Source organism: Aulonocara stuartgranti, assembly GCF_965226115.1.
Source record: "Aulonocara stuartgranti genome assembly, chromosome: 13".
In the NCBI taxonomy this organism is placed as follows: domain Eukaryota; kingdom Metazoa; phylum Chordata; class Actinopteri; order Cichliformes; family Cichlidae; genus Aulonocara; species Aulonocara stuartgranti.
The window spans coordinates 29,645,287-29,664,758 of record NC_138949.1 but is presented as its reverse complement, the minus strand read 5'-3'; the positions used below and the strand labels follow the sequence as shown (position 1 = coordinate 29,664,758).

General features: G+C 40.4%; 3 protein-coding genes across 7 annotated transcripts; 1 reads left to right on the top strand and 2 right to left on the bottom strand.

Annotated features, from left to right (window-relative positions):
* Positions 1–302: 302 nt before the first annotated feature.
* Positions 303–6,755, bottom strand: rbm45 (RNA binding motif protein 45). 3 transcript variants are annotated; one of them, XM_082557603.1, is made up of 11 exons: positions 6,284–6,755; positions 5,796–5,918; positions 5,297–5,423; positions 4,998–5,123; positions 4,717–4,887; positions 4,070–4,199; positions 3,052–3,142; positions 2,596–2,753; positions 2,249–2,324; positions 2,007–2,146; positions 303–1,561 (listed from the first exon to the last, which is right to left on the bottom strand). In XM_082557603.1, the coding sequence occupies exons 1-10, from the start codon at positions 6,557–6,559 to the stop codon at positions 2,030–2,032; spliced, it is 1,395 nt and encodes a 464-aa protein (XP_082413729.1). In that variant the 5' UTR covers positions 6,560–6,755; the 3' UTR covers positions 303–1,561; positions 2,007–2,029. The 3 variants fall into 3 exon arrangements, with proteins under 3 accessions (XP_082413729.1, XP_082413730.1, XP_082413728.1); XM_082557604.1 differs by having other exon boundaries at positions 303–860; positions 4,849–4,887; XM_082557602.1 differs by having other exon boundaries at positions 303–860; positions 6,284–6,754.
* A 3,057-nt stretch (positions 6,756–9,812) lies between these two features.
* On the top strand, positions 9,813–14,106 carry LOC309720571 (cytochrome c). 3 transcript variants are annotated; one of them, XM_082557606.1, is made up of 3 exons: positions 9,813–9,942; positions 11,262–11,436; positions 12,955–14,106. In XM_082557606.1, exons 2-3 carry the CDS (start codon positions 11,268–11,270, stop codon positions 13,098–13,100), a joined length of 315 nt encoding a protein of 104 aa, XP_082413732.1. In that variant the 5' UTR covers positions 9,813–9,942; positions 11,262–11,267; the 3' UTR covers positions 13,101–14,106. The 3 variants fall into 3 exon arrangements, with proteins under 3 accessions (XP_082413732.1, XP_082413733.1, XP_082413731.1); XM_082557607.1 differs by lacking the exon at positions 9,813–9,942 and adding an exon at positions 10,869–10,971; XM_082557605.1 differs by lacking the exon at positions 9,813–9,942 and adding an exon at positions 10,966–11,057.
* Positions 14,107–17,773: 3,667 nt separating this feature from the next.
* LOC309720803 (uncharacterized protein) lies at positions 17,774–19,288 on the bottom strand. The gene is made up of 2 exons (XM_082557976.1): positions 19,084–19,288; positions 17,774–18,888 (listed from the first exon to the last, which is right to left on the bottom strand). Exon 2 carries the CDS (start codon positions 18,718–18,720, stop codon positions 18,004–18,006), a length of 717 nt encoding a protein of 238 aa, XP_082414102.1. The 5' UTR covers positions 18,721–18,888; positions 19,084–19,288; the 3' UTR covers positions 17,774–18,003.
* Positions 19,289–19,472: the final 184 nt, after the last annotated feature.

Here is a 19,472-nt window from a genome sequence, read left to right as displayed (position 1 = left end):
CCCAGGTTTTTAGTGTCAGATATATGCACATGGGTGAATAGCCAAGTCAAACAGGGCTTCCCCCTTTAGAGCATCAGAGGGACACTGCAGGACAAAGACAAGTACAACAGAAGGAAATGAAGACCCAGTATCCAGATGGTCTCTGGGTCATCATCACATATTTTTTTAAAAACTACAAACTGAATGCATGACCTTTTAATTTAGCAAGCTTCTTAGCATAGCAGGAGAAATGATGGTTTTATAATTTATTTTTTATTAGCTGTTCAGTTAATATGTTGTAAAAGAAGAGATGAGACAGACAATGTGTTCAACTATATTTTTATTGACAAAAAAAAAAAAGTTTCACAGTCATTCAAATCACCACCTTTTAACCGAGACCTGCACAGGCTACAGAGCGTACCATCAGACAAATAAGGAGGACCAGATGTGAACTACAAACTGTCCACATCCAGCTTTATAAAGCCTGTTTTTCACAGCTTATCAGTAAACTGCAGCCTCCTGCCTGCAGATTTTCATAAAGTAAAATGCTGCACACTGCCCGAACCATGAGACTTCTCACGTCAGCGTTTCTTAAATAATCTGTTAAATCAAAGAGCAGTGTCGAGGCTGACATTTTGCACTTAGAAAGCACGAAAGTATGACACTGACCACAAACTACACAATTGCTATTCACAGACTGTTTACGATTAAGACTTCAGTTTATTAGTGTTATAACACTGGAGCGTCCTATCAGTGAGTCGCTGCAAGGTCACTGACCGGGAGTAAGGTCAGACAGGTGTCAAAGGTCGTGTCAGAGGTCGGGAGAAGGTCTTGATATCGGTCTGTCAGGTCAGGTGTCATTGTGTCATGGCAACAGTCGCCTGGGGAACAAGAAGCTGCAGTGTTATTCACAGGAAGAGAAACGACTGTCATCAGAAACTTCTTGACATCTTGTTAGAGTGTCGCTTTTGTGACTCATGAGGAGAGAGCTTCACAGGAGTGCACAGGTGGGTGACGTGAAGGAGCTCTCACACAGTTTAAGTTGCAAATAAATCATAAAGGGCCTTCGCTGTGGGTAACATCGAGGTTAAATATTCTAAACTAATAACCTGCAATGGAAGCAGAGTAGGGGTGCAAAGCTTGATGTATAATGATAGAACTTTCTAATGATATGATTAATAAATACTCTTTTACTACTTTGAATTCTTTTAGCTTATAATCAGGCTTTGAAAGCCTTCAACACAATTTGAAGACTCTGATCTGTGTTTTTTTGCTTTACTGACCAGACTTAGTATTGCAAGAACACTTATGTACAACACGTGCTGTGACATTGCTAATATATCAGGAAAAATCCAGAAAGTTGGTGTTTCCTAGTGTTTTATTTCATAAATACTTTGTTGTCTGTGTAGTGCTTCCTAACGTTTTCTTTTTGCACGTCTACCTGCCTCCATGATACCACCTGTTGGATCAGACATCACAGCACTGCAGAACTTTCTTCCTTCTGAACTGATGAAGTAGCACTGGTCCTTTGTAGTTGGTTAGCCTGCCTACACACTGAGCCTTTCTTGTCGCTGAACAGACCCTGACATGTGATGTAGAAAGCCAAGAGTTACGCTTGTTTCCCACTATTACGCAGCTGAGATTTGAACTCCCAGATTACTTCAAGCCGTCACCTCACACTGTCCCTGATCCTTTCCCTTTTTGTACTTATTGTGTTTATATGCTTCATTTTTGATCTTTTGTCGACGTTTGTTAAGAGCGTCTTTACTTTGTGGTCAGTCAACACATATACCCGAAGCATCTGACACTAGAGCACACACACACACACACACACACACACGTTGGATTAAATAAATCAGAATTCCTAATCAAAAATATAAGAAATTATTCTCGTTGGCAGTGTGTCTGATATTTTCTTAAACAAACATGTAAACAGACAAATTACGTGTACAGTGTATATATTTTGTTTCCAAAATACTTCCAATTGCACATACTGGTGAGCCTGCAGTAGAAGACTGCACACTTACCACTGGTTCGTGTCATGTAGGCTTCAGTAGGTACGAGGACGTTTATGAGATTCCTCTCTGGGAGGATCAGCCAGCATCACCTTCATCTTTACCCCGTTAACGACGCGTCCGTGGAGCGCTGCCATGGCCTCGTCCGCACACTGACAGAGATGAACACAGTGATGAAGAAGAGTTTGAAGTTTACTTACATTCTATTCCTTCATTAATAAAACCCACAAGTTTATCCTCAATCTGAGCTTTACCTGTTTATCTGCATACTTCATGTATCCAACTTTCCTCCCTGGAACCAAGTGGACTTCAATGAGGGAGCCAAAGCGACTAGACAGACAGACACAGGGAGGCACAGACGAACAAATAACATTTAATTGTAAAGCAGGAACATTTGCTAATTCTGTCTGTTTGGTTTAATAGCAGCTTTACTCTGTTATTTAAGAGCACTTAGCCTGATGTTATCATCCACAGCAGTTTGCACTGATTGAGCCAAGAGTCGTGATCAAGCAGACCTTTAACCGTCCCGGTAATGCACTGGTTTTTTTTGTTTTGTTTGTTTTTTACTTTTAGTGATTGAGTCAGACCACAGGGCACTTACCAAAAAACATCCTCCAACACATCGGGGGGCAGCGGGGAGGGGCTGAACACGACAAACAGCCGCTCCTTGGTTTTGCTCTCAGGCGGAGCAAGCTTCTTCAGCGACGGCAGGTTGGCGTCGGTCTGAATTCGAGAAACTGACGAGACAACAGAGAAGCCCTGGTACATACCAACACAGAGAACACAGGATCAGTAATTTAAATGTCACATACTGTTCACACACTGCATATCCCTCAGAAAAGGAGATTCTAGGTTTGATCTGTTGAACTACTTTTAATCTTTATGTGAGCACAGATTTTTAAAAGATCAGCTAATAAGAATTAAAATATAGCTTTTTTAGAAATTTTCTTATTATCATTGCTAAAAAAAACCATCTGAAATGTAAATAAAATGTGCAGAGTAACAAGACGATGACCTGACACAATTTTGTAAATCAGATGTTGAATTAATGACTCACAGGTTTCATCACTTGGCTGCTGGATGGTCCGTTCCAGACCGCTGACATCATCTGTGCTGCAACAAACTGCATGGCCATCCGACCTACAGGACTACACACAACAGCAAACATACAGGCTGTTTCCAGCTGTGGACACGATGGGAAAATTAAGTCTGCCTCAAGCACCCAGCACAGAGGTGCACTGGTCGCTTGTAGGGCTTCGTCTACATGTTATAGCTAAATATAATCACAAGGGGGCAGTGTTAAAACTCTGTGCAGCAACTATAATGAGAGCGACTCTTTTTCATGTTTGTGATGTTAAAGACAGAAGGTGTTTAGAAGAAGAGTGTTTAAAACACTGTGTACTGTGTAGTAGTGCATGCTACTTTAATCTCTGATGGCTTTTTGTGCTTCTTCCTGTGTTGCGCTGTATTCTACTGATGTGTAATTTTCATGTTCAAGCCAACTTGAACAGGAAAGGAAACACTGGTCCTACATTGCATAGTTAGAGACGCTGAGGCATAGCATATTGAGAAACAGCAGGGGGAATGACAGCTGTGCATCTCAGCCCCAGTTCACTGTCACTATATAGTCCACAAGCACCAAATTTAATATCCTGGCCAAGTTAACTAGATCCATATTGTTCAGGATCGTCTTCTGCCTGTTCTTCTGATGTCTTTTACTAGAGAGAGTGTGAAGTTCATGAATAATGTGAGTGTGTATCGCTAACAGCTTTGAGATCACGTAATATTTAAAAAGGCAGTCACGGCACTCTGAAAAAACACTGCCCGGTCACTACAACCCACAGGGGACAACTTTCACCTGTGAATATTTAACAACAAATAAAATGTGGCCAAGAAGGCATGCAGACAAGGTCGCAGTTAATTATCAGTGGCATTTTCGTTCCTATCTTTTAATTTATGGATATATTAACTTTAAAGGGTTTTTCTTCTCTGAGGCTCCAGTAATTTGTGACCCTTCTGCAGGCTCAAAGTTAAACATATACTGTTGTGTAGTTATGTGTGCATTGTGTGTATACCTGCCGCGGTCCTCGCCGTCGTCAACAAAATTTACAACCAGTCTGTTTCCAGGTGGATATTCAAAGCCATTTAGCTTTTCTCTGGCATAAAGTGCTGACCCAAGATTGCTGTAGCGAATCAAAGCATGGCCTGGAGGCAGGTGACACACAGCAAAGAAAAGGTCAGAGTGGAATATTTTACAGTCATCAAAATAGAATGGACCACATCAACATCCACAGAGAACCGATACTGCAAACTAGAGTAAAGCTGATGTAGTGTGTAAAATAACCATCAGCTCCATCCAGTTTTTCAAATGTGAGGGTTTGCTCCTTTTAGCCATCTCATATAATCACAAATACAATATTTTTAGTCACTCTGTCACACTAAGAAAACATTCATGATTAAAATCTTGTCACATCTGTAGAGGATTAAATTGATAACATTGGTGGCTCTATGTTCTGTAAGAGCTTACTTTGAGGTTACTGTTCCCAACAATCTGCTCAGTGTTTAGTGATTCCTTGGCCCAACAGGTGAAGTTGGACAGTTACCGTCCCTGAGCCTCATTCTGCAGATGGTTCGTGTTAAAAGGGTTTTTTTTCTCCTCAATGCAACAGATTCTGACTGGTGTAACATGTTGGAGGTATATAAATAACATTGAACTGTTAACCTTTGTTCATTCCATAGGCATCCCTCTGCAGCTCGCAGTACTCCATGCCAGGTATAATGTCAAAAAGAGAAAAAATCTGCTCTTGATTGAGTGCAATGCGCGTGGACACAATGAGACAGCGTGTGAAATCACCGTGGCGGTAATCTATGACTGTGTAGTTCCCAGGGTCGCCTATACAGAGAAGAAGGACACCAGGGTCAGTACCAAGACAGAGGATAATACTAAGACCTTTACCCTTTCCTTCCTGTGGTAGTAAATTCTGATGACAAAGAAACTCGTACCCAACGTGTACTGGTTCATGGATTCAGAGCCGCCAGCATAATCATTTCTGGCTGCTGCTCCTCCAGAGCTGTAATCTTCTGTTGCTGTCGATTTGCTTCGAGGCTCAGCCAGAATGGCCCTGTAGGCTAATAACATCATTTCCACAGTTTTAAATCATAAACATAACCTTTACTAAGTGTTAACAGAAGTGAGAAGTCACCACAGCTGTAACCGTTCACCAACCATTCTGTATATTTGATGTTCATACAGCTGCTTCTACCAGGATTAATGAACAAGTAAATGAGTTTGGCAGACCTACCTTTGTCGCAGTTCTCTATGGCGAGGGCAGCTTGGGAGGGTTTGTAGTACCTTACGTAGCCGAGGCCTTTACTTTCTCCTGTAAACTTGTTTTTGATGATCACACAATACTCAATATCCCCATACTCCTGCAAAACAGAAAACAGAAAGAATCTAAATGAGCATTTAGGGGTGTCAGTGAGTTCTAGAGAGCCTCAATTAAGATGGCCTAAAAGAACACACTATATACGCTAAGCATAAGTGGTCTGTATATAGTTAAAGCATGTTTTTTGTTCTTACTTAACAGAAGTTTATGCATTTTTAGGCCATTTGATAGACAAATATAAATATATTTAGCTTAGAGCAAAATACTTTAATCACAGTCCTGGTGTAGGTTCTTTGGTAGATGGCCAAAACCTCTGTGCGTGAGCACAAAAATATTTTTCATAAAGGAAACACAATACTGACATTAAAACACAGGCAAACATAGAGCTGCAGAACCACAAAAGAAGAAGTATTACTTTGAATGTTTCTTTGAGGTCCTCTTCTGAGAAGGATTTGGGGATCATGACAAAAATCCTGGTCAGCTCCTCATCCTCAACATCTCTGTGTCTCGTTGATGACCGTGACTGGGCTATAAACACCTAAAGAGCCAACATTTGCAAACAAAGAGACACAAATTATGCATTAAAATAGCGGACGATACACGTTAATTGTATATTTTCGAAGAAGAATCGCAACTATGATATTTTCTTATGTAAAGTTAAGAATAAGATTTATCCCTCGCCAATAAATATTCCATGTTTTGTCTTCTCAGTTCCAAATATTAAAAATTTAAACAGCATTTTGCACAGAAGAGTGAGATTGTAGATAATTAAGGTTCCGTGAACTGAAAGCAGCTAACGATCACGCCCCTTTAGCTTGCTAGCTATACGCATATTATAAATCGACCGTCTGAACTGAAGCAGACAAAATATAATCTTTTTGGAGACCTAACCATTGACATTACCTTCACAGGTTTAGTCCCTTCCACCAGGACTTTTCCGTGCATTTCTTCCATGGCCAAGCAGGCCTGAGAAGACTTGGCAAACTTTATGTAGGCAATGCCTTTGGACTCCTTTGTCTGCTTGTCTTTGACAACCCAGACCCCCTGAATGTCCCCAAACACGTAGAAGCTTTCCCGCAGCTCATCTTCAGTGATGGACCGACTCGTCACCACGAACAGTCGGCTGTTGGGAGGATCGTCGAGGTTTTCGGGCACCTGTTTGGAGGGATACTCCTCCATCTTCGCTTCCCTGTAAACACTAGTGATGTGTCGGTCGCGAACGAAATGGCTCTTAGATCCGAATCTTTGACGTGAACGACGCGAGACGGCTCCTTATCGCGAGCCATGTTTTTTTTTTCCTTCTCTCATCCTCTCTGGAATTTTTTTCCGCTTCACTCCACATGCCAGCCTTGTGTTTTGCGCTGGGAAGAGGGGGGAGGGGCGGTAGTTACACAGTAGCACAGGAACAGAGCTTGAGGGAGAGACAGAGAAAGAAAGCCAGGGACAACAACTCACATTAGAAAGGTATAGTAGTCATCCACAACTATTTTCAGTTGCGGATGATAAAGGATTCAGAAGGTTTATTCATGCAGGCCTATATGACAGAGAATGTGCATCTTCTTTTTGTTTTCATATTTTAATTTATATTTAATTGTGTTGTGGTTTGCAGTGTTTTGTGTTGTTTCATTTTACATTTGTTTGAAAGGAAAGGGCTGAAAATTTAAATAGTTAAAAGTTGAACTGTGACTAGTTGGTTTTTGTATTATATGATTTATTTATTACATTTTATGTAATAAAAAAGTATATTTATAAAAGTATATTTATAAAAGTATATTTACGTTGGCCCCTAGAGACAAAGCATGTACAAACTTCAAAACACGTACAAACCCTGAAGCACGTACAAACTCCAAAACACGTAAAAACTCAGAAGCACGTAAAAGCTCCAAAACACATAAAAACTCAGAAGCACGTAAAAACTCCAAAACACGTACAAAACACAACAGAAGTGCTCCAGAATGCTAGGCGCAGTGTTGAGCTTTTGTTACTTAGAGGCTACACAAGCCAGCAAGCACTAACGACCGGATTTGGTGTGTGGTAGTAACAGGTTAATGAACTTTTTTTTTTTAAATTATTTGAATGTATATGAGTGCTTGTGTATAAATACACAAACAATACACATATGCTTTTAATTGTGTAATTTAAGTGATCTAGGTAGCTCTGTTTTGGAAGTTCAGTTAACGCTAGAAATGTGTTTTGGAGTTTGTACGTGTTTTGTCTCTAGGGGCCACTGTATATATTTATATATAAACATATATAAATAAAAACCACTTCTTTTACATTAGTAATTCTTTTTGTGCATAATTTTATATTATTGTTAATAATAAATTAATTAAAGCAACAAAACAACCTGAAGAGGCGGTTGGGAGCCGAAAGAGCCGACTCTTTTTAGTGAGGCGAGCCGAAAGAGCCGGTTCTCTAAAATGATCCGGAAATCCCATCACTGATAAACACAGCAGCGTTGCTTGCAGTTGTTAATGCTGCCTTCATGTGCTCCGCGGCAATTTTTTAAGTAAAATATAACGCTCTCGTTATCTACGTGTTTCGAAAGAAAAAGCTTTTGGAAAAGTAAATTCCTTCATTAACATTATTTAGATTGAGACTTAAAAATTCACGACTTACCGCTTGTAGTAGCCATTTGCAAGCATTTGAAAACGTTATGAATCAGAGAAGCAATGAAATTGAATCGTGCATAGAGAATGTTTATAAGGCATGAGATTAAATCTTGTTTTAGTACTTTTGTTTTAAATCTTTAGAAAGTGAATTGCTTTGTTCGCTGTCAAATGAGAACTTTAGAGAATTAATTGTAGAAATTCCGACAGTTTTAAATGCATCCGCGGCGCTGATGACACGTATTTGCGTTTACTGCCCTCTGCAGCACGGGAAGGAGAAATGCAGGTGTTACAAAATACCCTGGTGTTACGAAAAGATGCTGCAGAGAGGTTTTGTAACTAACACGTTAATTAACATGAGTAATGGGACTTATCACCAAACGAGAAGCCCTGATGGTTTATTAATCCTATTAATCGTGTTCTATAAATACCTGACACAGGATTACACTCATCAGGGATCAGCTGTGAAATAGTTACCTGAGCTCTTTCTGTCTGCCTCTGTGTGTGTTTAGTTAAAGAAATAAGAGGGAACTAGCCCTTCGTTACAGATGATAGAGTTAGTCACATTCGTGCTGGGGACAGGCGACCAGAAAAGTTGTGGGGTTATATCTATAATGTCAGACCATGATATTTAAATAAAACACGTGCTGTTAAAATATGATGTGCTGTACAGGAGGTAGAATATTATTTTTGAAAGCATCCTAGTTTTCATGTTCGTGCGCGCGCGCGCGCGATCGCTGGTGTCTAGGTGTATTTTTAGGCGCTTACGGGTCACGTGCTGAATGACCCTTCTGAGCACAAACGTTTAGATTTTATAGCCACTTTCTGTCATAGTATTCCAGTTTCACATGTTGTGAATGTTGATCGCTATATTTCCTTGTGTTTAATAAAACAAGTCTTTTTTACTATCCTGGGGACACATAGGGTTACCTTGAGAAAACACTCAAGGGTTATCACTTAACCTTTTTATTTATTTATTTATTTTTTCATTTTCTTTTGTCTTTCATGTTTAATATAAATATCATTTAGGCACATAAATTTCACTTCGCGAGTGAGGGTTCATTTTGGGATAAGGATGTAGAGTGCAAAAGGCAATGTAAGAAACTACAAGTAGAAGACATAAAAAGAAGAAAATATAATTTATTTAATAATTTGTAAACATTATGCGCACATTTTCTATTCGTAATTGGTTTGTGGAGAGTAAATGTACCTAAGTGTGTACGATCATTGAGTGACTTATTAAATTACGTGTCAGTTTTGTTAAATTAAAAGGCTATCTTTGGTTACCAAGTTAAACGTGGAGTACTTTCGGTTGCCAAAATCCTTCACGAAACTTCTCCAGAAAAGCAGGTTCAGTTTGCCCCATAAAGGCTCTGGAGGAAATGCGACAAGATTCTTGGGACCTGTGCTAAAACTCCCTTTCGTGTTCTTGCTCTCAGCCTCGTCGCCTTGCGTGTACACACATAACAAGACTTAGTAAAACCTTACATATAGACACGAAATTAGTGTTTCTGTGTTTAAATTGTATTTTTTTCATAAAAAGTAAACGACTTCTTTATACAAAATTAAAGCTATGACATGGATGAGGATACATATTGATATTTTGCTCTTTTCTATTTATTTTTTATTTATTTATTTTTCTTCTACTGTACCTTTCTGCTGAGTGACTGTCTTCTGCTCGTCAAATACATTTCATTGCGATGTTGACTTTGTGCTAACTTGCATATGACAAATAAAACTGAAAACAAAAAAACATAGAAATGATACTACACGACACGTAATGGTTAAGCGGTAATCTCGCGGCACGTGATTGGCTGTGATGACGTCGAAAGCCGGTGCCTTTAAAGTGAAGTGACCTTCTTTGCGACCGTCACAAACTGCTTGTCGGCCGAGGCTGAGACGGTTACTTACCTACAGTAGAGTATTTTTAACCCGACATCTTCTCATAAAAAGGTAACATTTCATACTTTATAAATGTATTTACAGGGGAATGGAGGTTATATTATAAGTAACAGGATATGAGTCGCAACAGTAGTATGTAGCGGGAGTTAGCGCCCACGTTGGTGAATAGCCGGTTGTGTTCTCATTGCGTAGTCCGCTATGGGGGAATAATAAGGTAATTTAAACGTTATAGACATTTTACTTGGGCTCTTGTGTGATTTGGGAAAATATTTGGGCAACACAGCAGCTTTGAAGTGCAATTTCCGTACGCCGACATTGAAGCATCCTTGACAGCCCCGGTGGGCGACCCATACCCGGCTTATCGTACTACTAGCACGATGGTCGGCCCAAGCTGAGTTCAGGCTGAGCTTGAGTCAGCGATTCGAAGCGTCAAAATCAGGCGAAAATGCCACGTAGACCGCGAATACACGTTGATACTTGTTGTAAAGGGTGTATGCCCTTGATATTACGTGAGGGGGATGTCATTCAGCCGGCTGCCGCCATGTTGGAGGCTACGCGGCAAACGATGTGGTGCGGTTCGTCTCTTAAGAACTAGAATGAGAAAATTAGCCGCTATGTTATGTAATTACTAAAATACTGGCCGTTTAATGATAGCTGATAACTAAAATGTTGATTTGTAGGTAGTTTTAATGAAAAGGGGGCGGTAGAAGGATTTTGGGGGACCGGGGGTCATGTTAGTGGTGTTGCACTAAAATGTTTCCCCCAGTGATGATAGACCATCATTTTTAACCTCGAAACTCAAAGTAGAAGCGACTTTATGGCAGAAACACTGGTCGGATCTCTGCCACTGGTGCTCTAGTAATTACAGCACGTTTTCCGCTAAGCACATTAACCTTGGCTCCCCTCGGTAAACCTTTTGCCTCATGGCGCAATATCATTAAAAAGGTCCTCCTTTACTCGCCAAACCTGGCAACCTGTCCCCCCTGGAGTAACTCGAGCTGGGGCCCTTCGTGGCTAGTCCAACGTGTTTTAAGGGCGGTGTAGTTTCGGCTTCCTGCGCTGCTTCTGTCAGCTTTCCGGGTAATCTCGGCGTCGTGCCAGCGCACAGGGCAATGCGATCACTTACCTGAATGCATTGTAAAGTTAGAGCCAACGATAAAGAAATGGTAAAAGTTATGGAGTTGTGTCCTTAAGTGACCTTCACAAAATGGCGCTGGGGTCAAATTAGAGCTTTAAGCTTCCTAACTGGGCTATGGATAGAAGACTGTCTGGTGTATTTAAAGAGCCCTTCATAATTCTGTATACTTTTACTTTTTAAACTCCTTTTTCATCTCATTCTGTTCTTTTTCCTGTTGGCTTTGTTTCTCCAGTCAACTATGGGAGACGCTGAAAAGGGAAAAAAGGTTTTTGTCCAGAAGTGTGCTCAGTGCCACACAGTAGAGCAGGGTGGCAAGCATAAGGTGGGCCCCAACCTCTGGGGTCTGTTCGGAAGGAAGACCGGACAGGCAGAAGGCTTCACTTACACAGACGCCAACAAGAGCAAAGGTGAGTTCACTGGGTCTCTGAGTAGATTATAAATACATTTGTATGCTAGATATAGAAGGGAGACTGACATTGTCTGAAATCTAAGTTATTTTAAAGGTTTTTAAATTGATTTGCGGGGACTTTCTCTGGAAACTGCCTCGCTTGACTAAGTGTGTAGACAGAGGACAATGACTTGCATCTAAACCTCTATGTTCACAAATGTTTTTGTTTTTTTTATTCAGAAGTCTTTAAAGGGCTATTTCGTGTTTATATGTTGTCTCAGTAGCTTACAAGCTAAAGATTTTTTCTGTCTTTTTTTTAAAACCATTTTATTAATTTTAATAAGGCAAAGGATTCCCATTTAAGCATCTATATTAAAAGTAGTCAAGCTTTTTTTTTCTTTTTTTTCTTTAGGGCTTTAAAAGTCTCATATCATCCTCCGTTTTCACATTTTGAGGCTTGCACGTTTTCAGCTCAAATCACACACAGTTTGTACCTGCAGGTGTATCTCTGGTCTTTCTCACTCTTGAAGTAAAGTTAATAAAATGATCTCCTGTGGCCCTTTTTGGAAGAGTGCCACATCTTTCTTGCCACTGCCTTGGATGCTCTGATGGAAACAAAAAAAACCCAAAACAACATAACAACCTGCTGAGGTCGTTATGTTATGCAGTGCACATTGACTATAATGGTGTTGGATTACTTGAACATTTCTTTCACATTTTGCAAATGACAAAGCCATTTTAGGTTTCATAAAAGGTCTCATGACACTCTTTCACTGTGCACACAGGCCTAAAGATCCCTGCGATTTTTAGCACCCTCGCCATTTGTTTTCTCTATAAATCCTGCTGAAGCTGGGGGCCAACACGCTCAAAGTCCTTTGTGTAAAACTGCCCCTCTGTGGTGCTTTCCTTCCTTCTGTAACTTTCCCCTCCCAACTTCAAACTCAAGAAGGGGCAGGTGTGTGATATCAGTCAAGATAATGGTAGATGCGATAAAGACGTGTTCTCGTAGCTTAGCAACAGTAAGCGCTTGAGAGAAGTACTCTTAAAGGTTATGGGTGTTTAAGGACAAAAGGACGGATCTTTAAAATTTCCGCTATTGTCTCAGTGTGACTGTTTTGGCATCGCAGCCTGCTGACACTAACAGATATCCTGTATTTGTGGTGAAGCAGTATGTCATCTGACAAGCCATGAGATACTTAAATATTTGGAGTACACAAACAGTTTGTACAATAAACTATTCAATTGCTACAAGACTGTTTAGAGTTGTAACAAGTCTCTAGTGAGATTCATTCAGAAGAAGCAGGCAAATGAGTGGGAAGTGTTAGGTGACATTTATTTTCACCTCAGTTAATTCGTTTTGAGTCTAAACTAGACTTATATAAATGGCAGCTTTAATTCCTTTTTTTTTCTTAAAGATTGCATACAAGCTAAATGCTTTTTATTAATGTGGCCTCTTTAAAGCCACACATTAAACTGGTCACTGATACTTGGTGTCACCTGCTTGCTACTTGACTCATTGATGACCATTTTCCCTCAGGTATCATTTGGGGTGAGGACACTTTGATGGAGTACCTGGAGAACCCCAAGAAGTACATTCCTGGAACCAAAATGATCTTTGCTGGCATCAAAAAGAAGGGAGAGCGCCAAGACCTCATTGCATACCTCAAGTCAGCAACGTCATGAAAAGATCACTGAGATCACAATATTTAATGTAATTTTAATGTTTTTTTTCTGCCATTACACATTAAATATGATTTTATGTTTAGCCATTTGGACAGACTGTTAATGTATGTTCTCAGACTGGTGTTTGCTGTAATTTTCACTTCCTGTTAAGGTCAGATGAGTTTTGAGCAGCTGTTCAAGTGACCAAACATAAAACCAGAGTCCTGTTTTCGTTGAGTCTGTACGAGTACATACTAATCACATTATTTAAAAAATCTCTTGGGAGGATGGGTCTTCTCTCATTCTTTTCCATGACAACATGTGTCTGGTATTTTGACTAACAGAGCTATCACCATATACTTTATTTTCAAAACGATGAATAATAAAATTCATCTAATATCAGCTACATGAAAGTGAAACGGCAATGAAGCCTGTGTGGAGTTTTGGTGGAAACTGGTGCTGATTTTGAATCTGCCCTCAGCATTCATATTCAAGTTGTGAGTGTCTGACCTTTGCACAAATGTGATTAAAGACTTCTACCTGCTGTGAATGCTCTTAGTTTGTTGTGGACTGAATTTGGGAAATACCGCTTTTGTTAACACTCCTGAAACTGCCCCTCTGAGCTCCTGTTTTTACCCCCTGCCTGTCATCAGGCTCCTTTGAAGTTTTTAAAGATTTCTTGCTAAAGGTGATGTATTTATCTGCCTCCTTACAGCCAAGAATTGTGGGGTTGTATAAATATTACATTGATGCCTTGAAACCCACCACCATGCGGAGGTACAGTGAAATCAGCTGGCATACAAGCATCACGAGCTAATATTGTGGCGTGACTTTATAATGTAGGTTAACTATTGTGGGCACCATCTGGACTGAAGGAAGATGTTATTTACCTGGTTTCACAGGCAGGACAGAGTTGGTTTAATTTTTTTTACTGTAATTGGTGTTTGACTGTAATGTGGTAGCTGAATGTTGTTACAGATTAGATGGTTAAGGATCAATTAAAAGAAAACGTACAGACATGTAAAAACGACTCTTCATTTCATGGTGTTTGTCAGGAGCTGACAGCTTGTCCCTGCAGCCGGGTGATGTTCTGCTCTTTTAAAAATCCCTCCAGAGTAAAGGCAATAAACATCACTGGTCTTATCAAACCAGTAATTTTTATTAAAGATAAGACCAGACTAATTTTACAGTTGCCTCAGCCGATTTGTTAAACAAATATGAAGCCAAGCATGACCCTAAATGTGGATTTGACATTTTTGTGTTCAGTTCATCTTAAAGCGAATTAAAGACGCCGTGGTGAGCAAATATGTGTAAATCTTATATTATCAGTGTAGTAAGTTACATCTGCTACTGTAATAACACTATTTGGAGTCTTGTTTCCTGTATGTATATGTATGTGTATATATATATTTATATATATTTATATATATATATATATTTATATATATATAAATAAATAGCAGATTAGACATTGAATATATCCACTTAAAGTAACATTTTGTGGTGCACTCCCTTTCTCTTTAAAGAGAGTTGAACTCTCAGTCATACCCAGAGGGCCGCTCTTGCTGGTAAGGTGTCAGTTTACTGCTCATGAAGTCATTCTAGAAAGACAGTCAGCTGATGGCAGCCCAGGCCTTGCTTTACCTCTGGATCAAAGATCAAGTAAGAGCAGAGACGTGACTGGATTTGTCTTCAAACAATGTCTCTGTATGCTGCCTGGAGACAGAAGGCTGAGTAAATTTAGTGTTTGAACTCTTAGGCTGTAAACTCATTACATTATTTAAGGATCTAGTTTATGGAAAATCTAATTAGAAGAGCCCTTTTCTTTGCCCATATTACACCTCTCCATAAACTATGTTGGTTTTGAAAGAGAAGCTGGGACGCCCAGAACAAGTTGATGAGGATTTGGAGACACCTGCTGGCCCATGAAGATAATACACAACAAAATGCCTTTTATGATACTTCATTGTTGAAAGATAGAGGGGCATAATGTTCTGAACCTCAGATGGAAATAAGGTAAGGCAGAAAATACCAAGCCTCTGAGAGGCTGATAGGTTCAATTTAATGTCACAATAAACCTACACATACAAATACATCTTTAAAAAACAAATAAATGAAAAGCACAAAAGTGATAAAAAATACACTAATTCATCATCAATTCAGGACAGTCATGCTGATAAAAGACAGTATCATTGTAAGGAAGCAGTGATGTGTGAGGGGCAGAGTAGGCAAAGGACTAACAGGGACGTGTACTGTTCAAAACGTGGTTTTTATTTTATCTACAAATATGAAAACAATCATATCAAAAACACAGCAAAGAAAATAAGTTGTTCTAAGAAATAAGTATAAAGGAGTTAGCAAAAAAACCAAAAACCACAACGCATAACAGACTGTAAAAGAAACAGCCATAATAATAGAATAGTATGTAGCTCAATAAAATAGAATTGTTCATCAATATACTTTGAGGTTGTATTATATTTTACAGTGCACTGTAAAATCCACCAGGGGAGGGTCCAACACTCAATTAAATTCTGTTTCCATGGCACCAACATAACGCCACAACAGCCACCTCAAGTTTATTTGTGTTGTAATGCAAAGATCCTGCAATATTAGATAATGAGACAATCCTTTATGAGCAGCACTCGCCATGGTGGGAAGGAAAAACAATTCTTTACTAGGAAGAAACCTCTGGCAGAACCAGGCTCAGGGAGGGAGCAGCCATCTTCACAACTAGTTGGGGGCCGAGGGGGAAGAAAATACAAAAAACAAGACACAGAGAGACAAGGACACAATGCAAACTGTGAGGCAGAGTGAATAATATGCAGTACTAGCACATAAAGACATGGGGAGTAGAGAAGAAGTGCATAGTACGTGATGGAAAGTCCTCCAGCAGCCTATCTAATCGGTGGTCGGAGTCACTTAATTCAGCTGTAACTATAAATTTTATCAAAAGGAAACCTAAGGAATCTGGTTCCACAGAAGAAATGAAGATTCTTGCTTTTGGAAACTCTAGGAAGCACAAAGTAAGCCCACAGTCTGAGAGCAATGTGCTCCATTGGAATAATGTAGTACAGTGAGATGGTTAAGATAGATGAAATACAGTAATGGGGTCTAATACTGAGGTCAGTAGAAGAGAAGCAGTCTTAAGTATTTTTTTTCTCTAGTTGTTATAAGTTTATTAGCAAGAAATTCAACAACAGTTTTTAAACTGGTCAATGAAAATACACCAACCTTTTGGCCTTTGAGCCATTCCAGATATACTCCACTGCTCTTTAGATGCTCTCTACTTTGAAATGATTGGCTGGACTTTCTTCTAAACCATATCAAGACACGCCCCTCTTCTTCTCTTTGTAGTTTCACTTCATATTTAATGTTGAGAAACATTCTTTTACAAGATATGTGTTGTTGTGCCTCTGCAAATATTTCTGTGCAACTTTTAGAGTAATTGAGACACCTTTCTATTCAGGTTAGCTGACAGTGTGACAGTTTAGTACTACATCAGTGCATTTTGCCCATAGACTGTTTATAGAATATGGGCACAGCTTAAAAGTGAAGCCAGTTTACAGTGCTGGCTATTAGACCAATCCTGGCGTTCACCAGTGCTGCCCCTGAGCCTTTTCAAAGTCCCGTGTCACATCACAAAACTTGCATATCTATGCTGCCAGACAATACCCCATCAGCCTTTCCAGGCTGAGGGATAAAAATGACGATTCACTATTCTTCTTATGACCAGCAGGGGGCGACTCATGATTGCAAAATGAAGTCCTCTTGTGGTGAAGTCTATACAACCATGGTCTCCTTGGCTCTATGACCTCAGTAAACATTTTTCTCATGAGTTGATCTGCTCTGTTGCCAGTTCATATCTCATTTAATCATTTTGTTAATTTTATGAATTTCAGCCCCTGTTATTGTCAAAAGGAATCTTTAATACACAGTCTATAATTTTAAGCCTGTCATGACCTATGAGAGTATAAGATTGCAACAAGATAGAAGTTGAGGGAACTGTAGGATGAAGTGCCTGAATTAGAGTTTTATGATTTTACATATTTATGAAATCTTTTTTTCTTGAAATAACTAAACTAAAAGTAGCAAGCCTGTTCTGAAAATGTAAGGAGTAGAAAGTAGATATTTGTTTTAAATTATAGGGAGGAAAAGTCTGAAGTTGTCAGTAAAATAAATACTCAAGTAAAGTACAGATAGCCTAAGTGAAAATTCTGATTTGTTACTTCCCATGTCTGCACTTTTAGTCTATGTCAGTGCACGAGCAGCAAACAGACATGGGGCTTTGTAAAAAATATCAGATGAGATAAATTCATTACAAATTCTTCTTTTTCACCAATTTTCTTTAATACTAATTATGATTTTGATTTCTCAATAAAATTATATACATTACACTTTTCTGATGCTTTGTTAATTATTTGATCTACAAACCAACAGTATTTATAAATGTTTGTGTATTTACAAAGGTTAAAACAAGTTGCACCAATCTTTAGTCATTTGATCCATCCCAAATATACTCTGCTACGTTTTAGATGCTCTTCGCTGTTGTTACACCCCGGCCTAGGCAACCGGAGTGCAACACGAAAAAAAGTAAAAATAAAGAAAAAAAACACAAAAAAACCCCCACTAAAGCTCACCACCAAAAAATCCCAAAACGAAAGTATCGACAACTGTTTCTTCAAAGCAAAATACGATATTTATTTACATCAAAACACAAAACGTCAAACTATTTACAACGGGGGGGAAGATCGCGACCATGACACACTGAAACACAAGGCTTAAATACATAGAAGGGGCAATCAGGGAATGGACCACAGGAGGGAAACACAGCTGGGGCAAATTAGACCTGACGAGACAGGGAAACGTAAACTGAAAACACTAAGATAACACAGACTTTCAAAGTAAAACAGGAAACACATAACAGTCACGCCAAAAGCAACACACCGACAACACCAAAACGTAACAGTTCCCCCCACCCAAAAATCAAACATTTAACACCAAGTGAAAAGTTTGATCCAGACAGACGAAGCCGATGAAGGCAGGAGCGGTCCCACTGACCCTCCAGCAGACGACGAAGGCTGGAGCAGTCCCACGGACCCTCCAGCGAAGGCGGATGAAGGCTGGAGCGGTCCCACGGACCCTCCAGCGACGACAAAGGCTGGGGCGGTCCCACGGACCCTCCCCTCAGCGAAGGCAGACGAAGCTGATGAAGGCTGGAGCGGTCCCACTGACCCTCCAGCAGACGACGAAGGCTGGAGCGGTCCCTCGGACCCTCCAGCGAAGGCGGATGAAGGCTGGAGCGGTCCCACGGACCCTCCAGCGAAGGCGGATGAAGGCTGGAGCGGTCCCACGGACCCTCCAGCGACGACAAAGGCTGGGGTGGTCCCACGGACCCTCCCCTCAGCGAAGGCAGACGAAGCTGATGAAGGCTGGAGCGGTCCCACTGACCCTCCAGCAGACGACGGAGGCTGGAGCGGTCCCACGGACCCTCCAGCGAAGGCGGATGAAGGCTGGAGCGGTCCCTCGGACCCTCCAGCGGAGACGGACGGCTGAAGCGAAGGCAGACGAAGCTGATGACGGCTGGAGCGGCCCCACCGACCCTCCAGCGGACGACGAAGGCTGGAGCGGTCCCACGGACCATCCAGCGAAGGCGGATGAAGGCTGGAGTGGTCCCTCGGACCCTTCAGCGAAGGCGAATGAAGGCTGGAGCGGTCCCACGGACCCTCCAGCAGACGACAAAGGCTGGGGCGGTCCCCGGACCCCCCAGCGAAGGCAATCCCGGACGAGCCCCCATATGTTACACCCCGGCCTAGGCAACCGGAGTGCAACACGAAAAAAAGTAAAAATAAAGAAAAAAAACACAAAAAAACCCCCACTAAAGCTCACCACCAAAAAATCCCAAAACGAAAGTATCGACAACTGTTTCTTCAAAGCAAAATACGATATTTATTTACATCAAAACACAAAACGTCAAACTATTTACAACGGGGGGGAAGATCGCGACCATGACACACTGAAACACAAGGCTTAAATACATAGAAGGGGCAATCAGGGAATGGACCACAGGAGGGAAACACAGCTGGGGCAAATTAGACCTGACGAGACAGGGAAACGTAAACTGAAAACACTAAGATAACACAGACTTTCAAAGTAAAACAGGAAACACATAACAGTCACGCCAAAAGCAACACACCGACAACACCAAAACGTAACACTGTGAACACTGAAACAACTGCTTGGTTGAGTTTCAGTTTTTCATCTCAAGCATAATAAGACACGCCTCTCTTCTTCTGTTTGTACTTCTGTTTCTTTGTAGTTTTCTTTATCTTTAAGAAAACTTCTCTATGCATTATCAAAGTGGTCATGAAACTAGATGTATAAAGACCAATTTAC

What these genes read in the sequence shown, in the direction of transcription:
- LOC309720571 (XM_082557605.1), top strand. Translation starts at nt 11,022, where the DNA reads ATGCATTGTAAAGTTAGAGCCAACGATAAAGAAATG. An exon ending in GAGCCAACGATAAAGAAATG is followed by an intron (nt 11,058 to 11,261) that starts GTAAAAGTTATG and finishes TTGTTTCTCCAG; the next exon opens with TCAACTATGGGAGACGCTGA. An exon ending in AGACGCCAACAAGAGCAAAG is followed by an intron (nt 11,437 to 12,954) that starts GTGAGTTCACTG and finishes ATTTTCCCTCAG; the next exon opens with GTATCATTTGGGGTGAGGAC.
- LOC309720803 (XM_082557976.1), bottom strand. Translation starts at nt 18,720, where the DNA reads ATGGTCCGTGGGACCGCTCCAGCCTTCGTCGTCCGCTGGAGGGTCGGT.
- rbm45 (XM_082557603.1), bottom strand. Translation starts at nt 6,559, where the DNA reads ATGGAGGAGTATCCCTCCAAACAGGTGCCCGAAAACCTCGACGATCCT. An exon ending in TGCCTATGGAATGAACAAAG is followed by an intron (nt 4,200 to 4,716) that starts GTTAACAGTTCA and finishes ACCTGCCTCCAG; the next exon opens with GCCATGCTTTGATTCGCTAC. An exon ending in GACGGCGAGGACCGCGGCAG is followed by an intron (nt 3,143 to 4,069) that starts GTATACACACAA and finishes TGTTGTGTGTAG; the next exon opens with TCCTGTAGGTCGGATGGCCA.